The sequence below is a fragment of the Chenopodium album genome, chromosome 24, assembly GCF_948465745.1.
Source record: "Chenopodium album chromosome 24, dcCheAlbu1.1, whole genome shotgun sequence".
Classification (NCBI taxonomy): domain Eukaryota; kingdom Viridiplantae; phylum Streptophyta; class Magnoliopsida; order Caryophyllales; family Amaranthaceae; genus Chenopodium; species Chenopodium album.
In genome coordinates, this window is record NC_137857.1 from 4,388,783 (window position 1) to 4,403,617 (window position 14,835).

The following is a 14,835-nucleotide window of genomic DNA, read 5'->3' on the forward strand; positions in this document are numbered from 1 at the left end:
CATCAATGATCATAACTCGATAGATTATACTGTTAAAAGTCAAATATAACATATGATTTTACGACGAAGCCACAGATTCTCTGAAAGTGGCTAATTTGATGAGAGAATATACAGTACACATCGTATTAGTTGGCATTTTGTCAATTTGAAATAAACAAAGCAATAGAATACGAACTGATCAAGTCATCCTAATAACAATGCCTCAACGTTGTCCGACTTGGTGGCAACCCATTATGTCCGGCTACAAAGAAATACATGTTACATGTAACATGTTATATATAATGTGCACATAATTTTATTACTCAATTAGACCTTAAGAACACACAAAGCTCTGCATCAGAGAAAAAGAGAGATCGATAATGGCTAGAGCAATGTCGAATGTATTGTTCGTGGTTGCAGTAGCAATAATAATGGTATCGAATGGTGTTGTTGCGGAAACACATATTGTGGGAGATAAGAGTGGATGGACGGTACCATCTCCAGCCACTTTGTATAGCACTTGGGCTGCTAAACAAGACTTTGCTATTGGTGACATTCTAGGTAGGTAATTACTAATTTTTTGTGTAATTAGTTTATGTAATTTAAAGTACGAATTAGCTTTTGTGATGCTTGAAGATGTATTAGTCCTGAGGTGTTTGGTTGGATCATCTGATCTACACCCGGCTTCTGCTAGGGAAGTCGCGGTTGATACCTCAGTCTGTACCTGTTGCCCTGTTAGGATTCTCTGAGGGAAAGACGTAACTGTAAAATCGTACATTTCGAGTCAAACTTTAAAATTTGTTACAATGAAGCTAAGTACAAACTTGTGTCAAATTTGCATTGCTAGTAGAAAGTCAACTAGAACAAGTAATTGATCAAGGGAAAATCATACTAATCATGCATTTTAGTGGTTAAGTTTATAAATGTAACATTGGTTTTATAACAATTAACAATCTTTTACATTTTGATATTGTAGCTTTCCAATTTGCTGCTCCTCACAATGTGGCCGAGGTATCAAAGGAAGGTTATGAAGCATGTGATCCAGGGACTGCCGAGGTTTTCGCCATTGGCCCGAAAGAGATAACTCTTAACACAACAGGACCACACTACTTCATTTGCACCTTTGCTTCTCATTGTGTTGGTGGTCAGAAACTACTTGTAACGGTTGGCAGCACCTCTGACGGCTCATCAGACGCTTCTCCAGCTCCTAGCACTACCGCCTCTCCGAGCCCTGCCCCGTCAGTGGCACCACCACCGCCTTCTGACGTAGGATCCTCACCACCTATGTCTGTTACTTCCACCTTCTTCTCTGTTTCCTTCATTGCCTCTATTATGGCTCTATTATTTTAAGCATGATCACCCTTAAACGTGTAATATTCTGATTACTATTTTGTTGTATTTGATTTATTGCTATTATTTTTTTTCACAAAATGTCAAAAGACAGTATTATTAAATTTTGTTATCATGGTGATTTTTGTTAAATGAGAACTATGGATTGGCATTTCTTTTCCATGTAACAACTAAGGGCTTGTTTGGCATCGTTTTCTGTTTTCAGTTTTTTGTTTTTTTGAAAACAAAAAACCAAAAACAGGAAACAAGAAAAAGGTGTTTTCACTTTTCTGTTGTCAGTTTTCAAAATTATCATGATTTAAATAAGTTTGACTAATTTTTGTTTAATTATATGACTTATATCATATGAGTTTGAAAACCAAAAAACTAAAAAACAGAAAATCATAGCAATGTCAAACGAACCCATGTTTTTATTATTGAGCCTTTTCACGGATTACACTATATTCGATTCACAATTCACTAAGGGGGTTAAAATAGCGCTTGTACATGTTTTTTGGGTAGCCTGGCTTGGAATTGGCTCTATGGCTTCGACGGCAACACTAAGGAGTGTGTGCAACCCTCTAAGATTGATTAACTTCACACTCGATTTATGGTTTAGTGAATTTCACACCCATCTTTTTTGTTCTCAGTAGCTATCTCATGCTGTTGGCAATAGTGCATGCACTCATGTATCATGATAAAGTACAACAGTTAGCTAAGTCATACGATAGCCAACTTAGGAATTTCATAATAATAGTGGGAGGATTGTTATGATTCCAAACCAACTTATATGAGTCTGGGGAGCGGAGAATGAACACCCCACACAATCACTTTAATTTTGGAAAAACATTTCAAAATTACCCTGAAAGCTTGGGTTGGACAATTTTCGACTATTGGTCATATATGATTACTACAAACAATATTATATGACACCGGGATGCGTCCCTTACAATTTTGAGACTTTTCAATAACAGGTCTTGAAACCTTCAAAATTGTTCCAATTTCATGTATTATATAACCTCGTTTTTGCATGCACACAATTTTTTACTTTTTAGGACTTGTAAGAAAAGTGGCTGGGTTTCTTCCCATGGAACCTACAACATCTCAACAGATCATTTGGATAGTTAGAATAATCTATTTTTCCTTAAATGCATGGTCAATTTAGCCATAATATTTATGTACATGACTGTTTTAATTAACCTAAGGCAACCACAAGCCTTCATGTGACTGACTAGGGGTCATATATGGTTCCAAACAACATTATATGATTTTGAGATGCATTTCCTACCATCTTGAGAATTTTCAACACTAGGTCTCAAAACCTTCAAATTTGGCCCGATTTCGTGGATTATAGCCTTCAATAATTTTGGACAATTTATGACTTTTATGGACTTTAAAATGAAACAAGTCAGGGTGCTACCCATGGATCCCACGAAACCCCAGGAGGCCATTTGGATGGTTGGAACTGTCCACTTTACCTTTAAACTGTCAATTTAACCGTTTAAGTACACACCACCTTTCATTGACTAAAGGCCGCCAATGAGCCTATATGTGACTTATGAATGGTCATTTATGGTTTCAAACAACATTATATGACCCCGGAATGCATCCCATACATACCCGAGGTTTTTTGACATCGGGTCTCGAACCTCCAAAATCGGTCCGATTTCATATCCAAGATAGAGAACTGCCTACATAGATCTTCCTAAGCTTTACTACATAATCTCAATGACTATTTTTATAAGTTATGTTCATAGAGTTATACAAGTATTATATATTATAAGATCCTTTGTTACATTTATCTCAAATCACATTTCCAAATTTTAACAATTTTAATTATTTGTAGGTACTTATTAATGGTTAAAGTTAGGCATTTTGGATCCCGGCCAAGTTTAGTCAATATATACTTCCATGACATCTAGACATTCACATACAATTATAAGGGCTCCATCATCTAGTACGTGCTAAGCAACTAAGCTAGAAGAGGAAAGAGACGAAAGTTGACAATTGCTTCACCTTTTATATTTTTTGTTAAAATTATTTTGACAACTTTTGTTCCAATAATTATTTTATTGTATTTTTTGATGACCAACTGAAATTTAATCATCAAATTTAAGATAATGGTGCACAACTATTTATGTAATAAGCAAACCAATAAACTCAAAATTGCAAAGAGAAAACTAGAACAAGATCAAGAAAATTGAATTAATTAAGATGGTAGCAAAATATTTAGTGGTGTTAGTACTAATTACAACACTAATATTGTGTAATAATTATGTATGTGCAACAGATTTGATTGTAGGAGATGATGCAGCCTGGAAAGTCCCTGATTCGCCAACGTTTTACTCTTCTTGGGCTTCCAACCACACTTTCATTGTTGGTGATACTCTACGTAACAATGTCAATTTATTTTTCAATGTATGCGTGTCTAGTGTTTACAAGATGGATTCGATTTTTGAATGTTTTGATGTGCTTAAACATTGCTAATTTTCCGATTTCATATACATAAGTTTATATGTTAGGCCTTATGGAACACGTTCCATGATAACGTCACATTTAATCTTGGCTATTCGAATTTATAATTTAGCTTAGTTTTTTGTACCATAGTTAAGTTAAAAATTTATGGAGGACTGAATAATTTTGTTACAGTATTCAACTTTATGAATGGATCTCACACGGTGGCCTTGGTGAACAAAGATGCATATGAGAAATGTAATACAAGTAACGTTATCTCAGTCAAGACTCAAAGTCCTGTACGAGTTCCTCTTCAGAAAATTGGCCAACTTTACTTCATGTGCACCATTGATGACCATTGTTCGTCCGGCCTCAAATTAGCCATCAACGTCACCGACGAGTCGCCAATGTCGTCGTCGCCACCAACTCCCTCGTCAGCTCCATCAGCTTCAAATCTCGCTCCTTTTGCCACTCTCATTGCCTCATCTTCTTGTGGGATTCTTTTGATAACCATTTAAAAGTGCTCGTGACACACATATTTGTTCAATTTTTGTAAGAATGTAAGACAATGTATTTCATTCATAATTAACATTATTGGCGTGGCATTACTTCTTGGCATAAAACTTTATTTATGGTGTTACAATAAGTCGTGAATTGAGGGGCATGTTGATACGTTGTACTTCATATTTCTTGTGTCTTCCAAAGGCTAGAGAAATTATTAACAATAAGGATCGATTCAAGAATGATATCTCTTAACCAAGCTTGCTTGCTTGATGGAGTTGGTGGAAAACTCGCTTTGTGACTTTGAGGTCACAACTCACAAGTTGAGCCCCACCAATCAAATTTGTTTGGGAGTAAAGGGATTCCCTTATCTTTCCTCTCTACTCTTAAACGTCGGCTTGTAAAGCTAAACTGGTTAGTACCTATAAGAGGTGCTACTTAAAACACCAAAAAAAAAAAAAAAAAAAATAAGAGGTGCTATTAGTAGGAAAAAACATCTCAAAGAGAGCCTTATTGCATAGGTGGATCTTAGGAATTTTTTTAAAAAAAAAAATCAAAATGGCCTATGAATATTGTTTGGGCCAAGTACACTTCTTAAAAATAGACCTCAAAATAGCCAATGAATGTTATTTGGGCCAAGCCCCTTCTGAAAAAAGCCCAAGTAATCAAATCATTATACATAACCCATTAACCCGTATCAAACTCGATCCGAACTACCTCTCAATTCCTTTTTTTGTTTTTTGACAACCAGTTCCCTATTAAATTGAACATAACTTATAGCCAAAAAAAAAAAAAAAAAAAAAAAAAAAAAAAAAAACCATCAAGCATGTGATCTCTGAATAATGATTCTGTGTTATCAAAGAAAGCAAATCTCTTGGTACGAAGTCAACAATATACTTACCATTGACTTCACACTTGCTATTCAGTAAATAAAAATTATTCTATACTTAATTAAACTTAAACTTCACTATACCTTACTATATTATACGGATCGAGTACATGTATATACATATACATGAACTATCTCTTTGAACAAAATATATTTTCAAAGAGAGAAATTGGAAAGATGAAAAAAATGAGAATAATTTCAGTGATAATAATCATGGAAGTTGCATTATTTTTGTTTCATTGCACAGATGCAACAACATATATGGTTGGAGATGCGTTAAATTGGGTGGATCCTCCTACTCCAACAACCTATTCTATTTGGGCTTCTTCCAATGTCTTTGTCAAAGGTGATGTTTTAGGTAATTTCATTTTGGAAGATTTGTCAGAAAAAATCATTTAAAGCACTCCTTTTGTTGAAAAAACCTTTTAAAATTTTTTTGGCAATCTAAAACCTGATTCTAAATATTTTTTGTTGAAGACAACCAAAATCTCTAATTATCTTAATTATCCTCTAATTTTCCCTAATTACCTTTTTAATTCTCAATTAATTAAATAAAAATTATATTAATTACAAAAGACATAAAACACCCAAACCCCCATCCTACCACCAATCATCCACCCCCTCCCCTGCAGCAACCGCGGCGGCCAGAACCCCCCCTCCCCTACCCAGCGCCGGCGCCGCTGATTCCGCCCTTACCCTCGCCGATACGATTTAATTTGTTGATTCGATTTGTAGCATATTTGATTTGTTGATTCAATTTGTAGCATAATTTCACTCGTGAACCAGCTATTTAAGTTATTGTAACGCTTCTATTTAAGTTATTTTCATGGATGCTCAATTCAAATTTTGTACTAATCAAATCATTTTTTTTTTCCAAAATTTGCATTATTTAAATTCAATAATGGGAGCCACAATGTAGCAGAAGTAACAAAGAAAGCCTACAACAAGTGTAACACAAGGTCACTAATCTCCCTTCACCACCAATCTCCAGTAAGAATTTTCCTAAATAAAGAGGGAATAAGATACTTCATTTCCACCCTTAATAATGATTGTCTAAATGGTCAAAAATTGGCCATCAAGGTCCTACAACACTTGCCACCACCGCCTCCGGCTACACCACCACCGGATATTGCCCCGGGATCGAATAATCCAACTCTTCCTCCTGTTGTTCCTACTATTGATGTTGTTATTACACCTCCTTCACCTTTAACTAATTCAGCTCCTTCATACTTTGGTCTTAATGTAACATTTCTAAGCGTAATGGTAGCCCTAATTATTGGGGTACTATGTCAAATTATTGTAATTCTTTAGATTTTGAAGATTTGATTTTGTATTAAATTCTTTATTGACTTGTGAATTGACATTGTGCGTGGAGGGTAGATGATAAAAATTTCATAAACTTGTTAAAATCTTCCTAGTAGACACGTCACAATCATGACTTCTCCGTTTGATTAGATACGATTTATTCTTATTTCAAGTATAAAATTCGAGAAGTGTTATTTTAATCAAATTACACTTCTCGCAGTCTCGCACACCATTACATATGAAGTATGGATTAAAAATAAACTTAGTTAGAATTTCAATCTCATAAGAATGGGCGAACCAATAATTTGATTTTACAAATTAATTGTATTCAATAACAAATTACACATCTTGTATAGCTAATTCTACAAATTCAAAGACTAATTCTGATTTCAATGGTATTGGTACCACTATATACACAATCTTTTGAAGTCTAGAACAATTTGAATTAGTCATAAAAGTTGAAATTGTACTCCTCCGTATTAGAAATCGTCTTTTTGACATTTGATTTTATAATTCACCAAATTATATATAGATGATGAAAGCATTATTAATTCTCTAGCTACATATTTACCAATATTAGAATTTTAGACTTTTTTTTTTTTTTTTTTGGGGGTGATGCATTATCTTATGTATATTACTATTACACTATTGTTAGTTTTGAGAGTGAGATATAGCTCAAATGGTTAGAGCTTACCTCACAGGCTCAAAGGCCGACCCAACATTCTGTCAATTAATTACTAACACGGAGTATTTATGGTGAAATACTTCGTGTTAGTATATTTAATCACAATCAATATATATTATAGTACAAAAAATCATTCAACTTGGACAACTTTTGATTGGCTGCACAATATTTCAAACGCAAAAAATTAGAATAATAGCCTATTACTACTTCGTATATTATTTCTAGAAGTTCTAGTTGGTTTTTATTCCTATTTTTGGCATTGTATATTATGATATGGTTTTATAATGATCTTGATGGCTACTTGATCTGAAAAAAGATGAGTTCGGATACAGAGGTGGGATGAGAACAATGAGGTTAATATAGAGGCCATATTTGACTTCTCTTCTAGTCTTCTTTCACTTATTTTATTTTTTACTTTTATTTTTGTAAATAACTTTGCTGGATAAACCATGAGGAATTATTCAAAAATTTTAATGCATGATTTAGGGCCTGTTTGGCATCATTTTTTGTTTTCAATTTTCTGTTTTTTTTTAAAATCAAAAACAGAAAACAAGAAAATGTGTTTCCACTTTTCTGTTGTCAGTTTTCAAAATTATCATGATCTTAATAAGTCTATATAATTTTTGATTCATTATGTGACATATATAATACACTTTTAAAAAACAAAATACCAAAAATAGAAAACCATAGCGATGCCAAACGAACCTTTAGCTTAACATTTCCATTTTATCTACTCCGTGATTTTTTTTTTTTTTTTTTTTTTTGAGAAAGTACTCCGTGATAATTACAACACAACATATGTCATTGATTCATTTTTTTTTTTCATCTTATTGTCACTTATTTCACATGTAATAAATTCAGATTAATTTAATTTAGGAAAAATTAATTCTGATAAGGATTACCCAAATGCCAATTACAACTAAAATAAGTACGAGTATGAATAAGATCTATTAAGTTCATATATGTTTAGATACCTAGATAACCTGCTCTGATACCATGACAAATGCAGGTTTGGGCCGCACCCGCAAACTAAGAGAGAGAGTTCACTTCACAAGTCCAAGGAAGTTCCATCTCAAAACCATATGGCAATAGGAGGAGTAGCCTTTAGCCTTATAAAGCGATTAACTCTCGCATCTTAAACCAATGTGGAACATTTACATGTGGTGACACTTAGGAGGTCTATTCTTCAACAAAATCAAATGAATAGAATACACCCTTAAAACAAATAAAATGATTTACCTCCTAAATTATGTCTAGCACGTACTACTGTACCATATGCCTTTTTTTTTTTAAAATCTAATACGAGTATGCTTTTTATATAAATCATGAGACTGGTTTAATTGGTTGATTTGTCGATCTGACAATGACTCTTAAAACAATTGCTCGCGTCTTGGTCCAAATCCTATATTACTAACATTAGCCATAATCACATTTACCACTTACTAATTACATTAATTCTTTAGTAATCTTGTAAAATTAAAGGAAAGGGTAATGATATATACAACTCTTAAGGTTGCAAATAAGAATTTAATATATTTCTTAAATTGATACAAATTTCAAAACTTTAAACACTCCGTACTTATCATTTTCCATGTGGCTTAAGTTTTGAAATGTATAGCTTAAGAATAATCTTTCATTCCTTAAAAGCCAACAAATTAAATTTGTTTTCATGTCAAAATCATGTTCGTTATGTAAATATTTAGTGTAAAACTTTTTCAATACGAATTTGTCAAGAATGTCAACCTTCTAGTTATAAATATCATAATGTATTTTTCTACGTCCAATAAGTTGTAATTAACTCAGTACTTAATAAGTCATTGCTTGGTCAATAAAAGAGATTAGTAAGTCGGAAAGCAATCACAATTAAGAAGAAGTAAAAGGACAAAAAAATAAATAAAAAAATAGTCAACGAAAATAAAAAGTCCAAAAAGGTTAGGTGGAAATGAGACCAAACTCTTCAACACGGCTAAATGCATGTGTACACAAAATTCTTTTAATCTTACTAGCTACGTTGTTTTTTGAGACTAGACTAGATAAAGAAAGCTCTACACTTATTAAATACGGTCGTGTTTTAATAAGTATTACACTTTTTTTTTTTTGGCAAAAAGCTACATTAAAATATTATATATCTCTCTTTTCATAGTTTCCACCAAAATCCACTGAGTATTACTTTTTTATTATATCTTTCCTTTTACATTCATTACTTTACTTTTTAATAAAATATTAATCCCACTATCAATCTTTTACTATTTTAAATACTCTAACTACCCCACTTGCCTCTTATTTTATTTAAGTCAATTAAAAAATCTAAAAGTATGTATCGATTAAACTGTAACACTTATTAAAACATGGAGAAAGTATATAATTTGATACATACCCTTAAATTTTAAGAGCTCTCTTTCCTCTTTGCTTCTTTAGCCACGACTAAATGTCCCCAATAAACACGGGTACACGCCGCCAAATATGCAACCCATTCCCTTAATTATTTATCATCTACGTCTCCCTATGTCTTATAACATCATTTAATGCATCATCGTCGTCTTACATTAATTACGTCTTAAAATAATGTTAATCTGATCTAATTTCATCTATACTCCATAAATAAATAAAAGTGTAATTTTTTAAGAGCATATATAATGATACTTAAGGAAAATGTATAAATTGTACTCCTTCATCTCTAAATTAAAAGCTTATTTCTCTTTATTATATAAGTAATAAATGCTAGAAAGAGGTTTTGTATTAGGGGATGGGGGAGTATATTACTGGTCATACAATATACACTTTGGAGTTCAAAGTTATTTGGTTGCAACTCAAAATCATCCATGGTAAGTGGGAGAAATTTAAAAGTCGATCAATAACAAAATATTGGAATTTGGTTGATAAAAAACAGAACTAGAATTGGCTGAAATGAGACTTTAATTTTGAAACAAAGGGAGTACATTATCTGGTTGACAATACTACTTAATTAAATTGAAGCTAGTTAGTTGTTTACTTATGTCCTTATAAATAAGTAGTATAATTGCGTAATTTTCACATTATTCACTCTACAAGAAATGAATATACATGTATTGATCTTACACTGATTTAGGGCCCGTTCACTTTACCTTAAAAAAATAATATTAAGTAAAATTAAAATAATTCTAGTTCAGTAAAATTCATTTTCTTAAAGAAGAATTATAATAGAAAATCAGTAAAAATAATTTCATTTCAGCAAAAATAATTCCAGTTCAGTAAAATTAATTTAAATTTAGGAAAAAAATTTTAATTTTAGCAACTATAATTTTGTTTCAGTAAAAATAATTTCATTTCAGTAAAAATATGGTGATGTGAACAGGGCCTTAGGGCCTGTTCTCATTGACTGAACTCAGCTGAACTGAACTGAACTGAACTGAACTGAACTCAGCTGAACTGAACTGAACTGAACTGAAATGAATATTTTATAAGAGAAGGAAATTAGGAGCTGAACTGAACTGAACTGAATTGAGCTGAACTGAACTGAACTGAACTGAACTGAACTCAGCTGAACTGAACTGAACTGAACTGAACTGAATTTCAACGTAAGAGAACAGGCCCTTAGTATATAATTAACAAGTATGTTACACTCTAAACTGAATATCCAAATCATACAAAATTAAACAAATCGCTCGTGATTTAAGTCCTTAATTAAGATTTGAATTCAACTTATCTAATTAAAACTAGCTTAGAATTTGAAATCTCACTTAACATGCATAAATTAGACCTATATTTATACATTCACTCATTAATAATTCATGGATCAATTAATTTAAGATCTAAATACCTAACCAGATCTAGCCAATAATTAAAATCCTTATATTATCATTATTATTTTGTCTTCCACCATTTTTGACTAAAATAATATTGAACATTTGACAGCCCAAAAAACCAACTCAAAACCAAAAACAAACAAAAAGTTGACCTCTTCACACTTCAATTCTCCTAATCCTCCCAAATCAACCAATCCACAAACACGTGTCAAACATCCAACGACTCAACCAAAAAAAATTCTCCAACTTTTAAAAAAAACACGGTTCTCTACTTTTTGTTAGACTCATATTTTTTTGTTATAAATACCAAAAAATAACACACATCTAACTTCATCCCATAATATCTTGCTCTAATACTTTCTTAAAACACCTAAAAGTTTAGAGAAACTTAAGAGCAAGGGGCGACTAAATCATTTGAAGAACACAACAACAACACCACCAACAACAACAACAACAAAAACTCGAAAAAATGGCAGGATACAAATCATCTTTGTTACTTGCACTTGTTATGATTGCTGGAATTTCTGAACTTTGTTCAGCTGCAACACACACAGTTGGTGGTAGAACTGGATGGACTATCCCAAGTTCTCCTTCTATTTACACTACTTGGGCTAATGGTGAAACCTTCGCCGTTGGTGATGTTCTTGGTACGTATTCTTCGTGTTAACTGTCTTTGTTAGTACTCCATCCGTCCCATAATAATATTTGCTGAAGTGGTAATAGTGTGTGTATGTATGCCTACTTTGTAATCTAAAATACATATATTTTGGGATTTTTTTCATGCATTTTTTGGATCTTGATTTAAATTGATTTTTTTAATGATTTTAATTTCTTCCACTATTTATGATTAGTTAAGATTGGGATTAGTAATAATTTGTCAAGGCATCTTTTTAAAGATCTAGACTTTTAAGAAAAAAAAGATAAAGGCAATAGTAATTAATTAGAACTATTAAAGTGGTAAAGATTCGTTAACAATGTCAATATTTTATCTTGTGATGATAAACTAAACAAGTATTTTAGTACTACAAAAAAAAAAGGAGAAATGGTTTTTGTTTGGTAATTATAATACATGAGAAAAATTTCAAAAAAAATAATACATGAGAAATATATATCAATAATGGAGCCTCATATTTAGTTGCATAGTATGCATGGAACTCCATATTGGACCATTTTTATCTTTTGGCATTATTCTTTATACTTTCTCAATTACTTTTTTGAAGAAAAACATGTGGTGTGATCGATAGTGTGCATTATTTAGCACCAAGCTTTTGGAACAAAAATGTGTTGTACATCAAACAAAAGATTTCTAAAGTTATATGATTGTTGTACAAAAATGCCTAATGTTTGTTGACAAATTTGCATACCCTTATGTGGATAGTCTAGAGTCGTTTGTACGTGTTAGGTGATACATTATGTCATTTGTATATCTTCTAGAAATGATTTGAACAAATAAACTTAACCGCCTCAAAAGTTGAAACTATTATCTAACTGATTTAAAATGCGAGTTTGAGGACAATCTCCTTAAACATATCGTTTTATGTACGGAGCTTTTCTTTTGAATAAAAAATATGTAATTCATCCACCGATTTTATTAACATATACGTGTATCATGTATAGTTAAGCGTACGATAATAATCCGAATATTATATTGTATCCTCAATTTCTTACATTACATTATTTGAATGATGGTTATGTAGTGTTCAATTTCGCAACCGGGGCCCACACCGTAGCCGAAGTTAGCAAGGCAAACTATGATGGATGCAGCACATCCAGGACCATTGGTGCCGTCCACAGCACCAGCCCCGCCAACATCACCCTCACCACTGCCGGAACCCACTACTTCCTTTGCACCATCCCCACCCACTGCTCCAGCGGTCAAAAACTCGCTGTGACCGTCACCGGACCCACTGGTTCTCCCGCCTCTTCACCCGCCCCTGCTGGTGGCGCCGCCGCCCCCTCCGGTGGTGCAGCCACCCCCGCCGAAGGCCCCGCCACCGGGACCACCCCATCTGGTATCCCCGCCGCCGGTTCACCCGCCGCCGAAGGTCCCGGAAGTTCATCCCCTGCCGGCAACTTCGCCGCCTCTACCGGTGTTAGCATGTTGAGCTTAGTGTCTGTTGGTGTTGCCGCTTTGATGTTCTAGAGATGATTTTTGTTGCATTATTTTTACATGTTTTTGAGTGTTATTATTTATTTACTTTTTTTTTTTTTTTTAAATTTAGTTTGTTATTAACGGATTAATTTTTTATCATGTTATGGTCTATATATATTTTTGGTAGTTCTTTGTGTAATAAGGGCTGATTTTTCATCCATCGGCTTTTGTTTTATGGTACATTGATTCGGTATAAATATATTTTTCTTCTCATCATGAGTTTGAATTTCAATGGTGTGAACTTTATTAATTCATTGATTTAATTTATAGTTTAGTTTAAAATTTGGATCATCGAAACTTAAATAATGTACGTTGTATTTGAAAGTGTTTACACCAAGCCAATTGCATGCACGCGCAGAGTTATATGAGTCGTAGTATTACCCTGCAAATTAAATTTCATTAGCTCGATTCACGATATGCATAGTTGTAGGCTTTTAGCTTTACTTGACTAAAAAATGTCATTAGCAAATAAGTTATGACCATAACAATCTTACAAGCATAGAATGACAGAATTGACATGTAGTAGTATTTTGGAAGGTGAAGTTTCAGGTCATATCTTGTTGGTTAGGTCTTGTACACTAGTTAGATTTGTTACAATAAGTCATGATATACTAGTATAACATTCTAGAGAAAGCCACAAGAGAAAATTAAAATAATAAATATATAAACAAGAAATGACCACAAAAGAAATATGGCTAAAGAAGTCTTAAATGCACAAGAATTACGAAATTTACCAAAGCAAACTAAAAAACGGAAGTTGAAAGAAAATTGTGAAAGTTGAAAGTAACATTTTTGGAGAACTATCGATATAATGTCAAAGTCTTTTTACATAAAACTTAACCTTAAGGTATTCACTACGCCTATATATATAAGTATTTTTTTTGAAAAAAACCTATATATATAAGTATAACTTAGGTTGAAAAGTATAATTTTGTTACTGTCAAATGATACTTTTTCCTTTTCACATATTTGTCATCGTTTTTTTGTAAGACTAACTTTTTTTTTTTTTTGAATAATTGTAAGACTGACTTCTAATTATTAATGTCTACAATATTATATAAGAAAATCAAATGAGTAATAAATTATCTTAATGTTCATTAAAAAAAAAATCAATTTTAAAAATATCAATCATGGCTAATTAATTATATGAAAATTTATTAAATTTCTTTAAAAAAGTACCACTTCAAAGCTATATATTTTGAATAGAAAAGGCTACAAATATTTGAAATAAAGTAATTTAAACTTGTATAATCATTAGACAAACTCTTTTAACTCCACCATTATTAATTAATTGCTGGACCATTAAACTGTTGATTGGATGATGAATTATTTACAACCACTTCCTGAACTATTTTGACATTTTGTAACTGATCATCCAAGATTATTAAAAAAAGAACCTACTAAAAAAAGCGATTGTGACTTTCTCCAATGAGCTAATAACTTTTGTTAAGCATCAATTGGGTTAAATAACTTTGGTGGGATGATGATGTACAATAAAATTAACTTTTTCAAACCTAGCACATTCTTTAGAACCCTATGCTAAAATGTATTCATATCATTTAAAATGATCTAAACACTATATTCTTCTCCCAAAATTAATTAGAATACAAACACTACATATTAATAAGACCGAAAAACGGTTTTTTAAACAGAAAATTTTGGTGAAAAAAATTTAGGTGTGTTAGTTGTGAATGGAGTTTATCATCCAGTTGATTCAATATGAATAACAAAGATTTTTTTTAACTTTAAACTTTTC

General features: G+C 32.2%; 2 protein-coding genes across 2 annotated transcripts; both read left to right on the forward strand.

Annotated features, from left to right (window-relative positions):
• Positions 1 to 322: 322 nt before the first annotated feature.
• On the forward strand, positions 323 to 6,463 carry LOC145610414 (uncharacterized). The gene is made up of 4 exons (XM_081665760.1): positions 323 to 540; positions 956 to 1,290; positions 5,315 to 5,510; positions 6,039 to 6,463. The coding sequence occupies exons 1-4, from the start codon at positions 360 to 362 to the stop codon at positions 6,461 to 6,463; spliced, it is 1,137 nt and encodes a 378-aa protein (XP_081521886.1). The 5' UTR covers positions 323 to 359.
• Positions 6,464 to 11,272: 4,809 nt separating this feature from the next.
• Positions 11,273 to 13,295, forward strand: LOC145611206 (umecyanin-like). The gene is made up of 2 exons (XM_081666501.1): positions 11,273 to 11,574; positions 12,625 to 13,295. The coding sequence occupies exons 1-2, from the start codon at positions 11,397 to 11,399 to the stop codon at positions 13,068 to 13,070; spliced, it is 624 nt and encodes a 207-aa protein (XP_081522627.1). The 5' UTR covers positions 11,273 to 11,396; the 3' UTR covers positions 13,071 to 13,295.
• Positions 13,296 to 14,835: the final 1,540 nt, after the last annotated feature.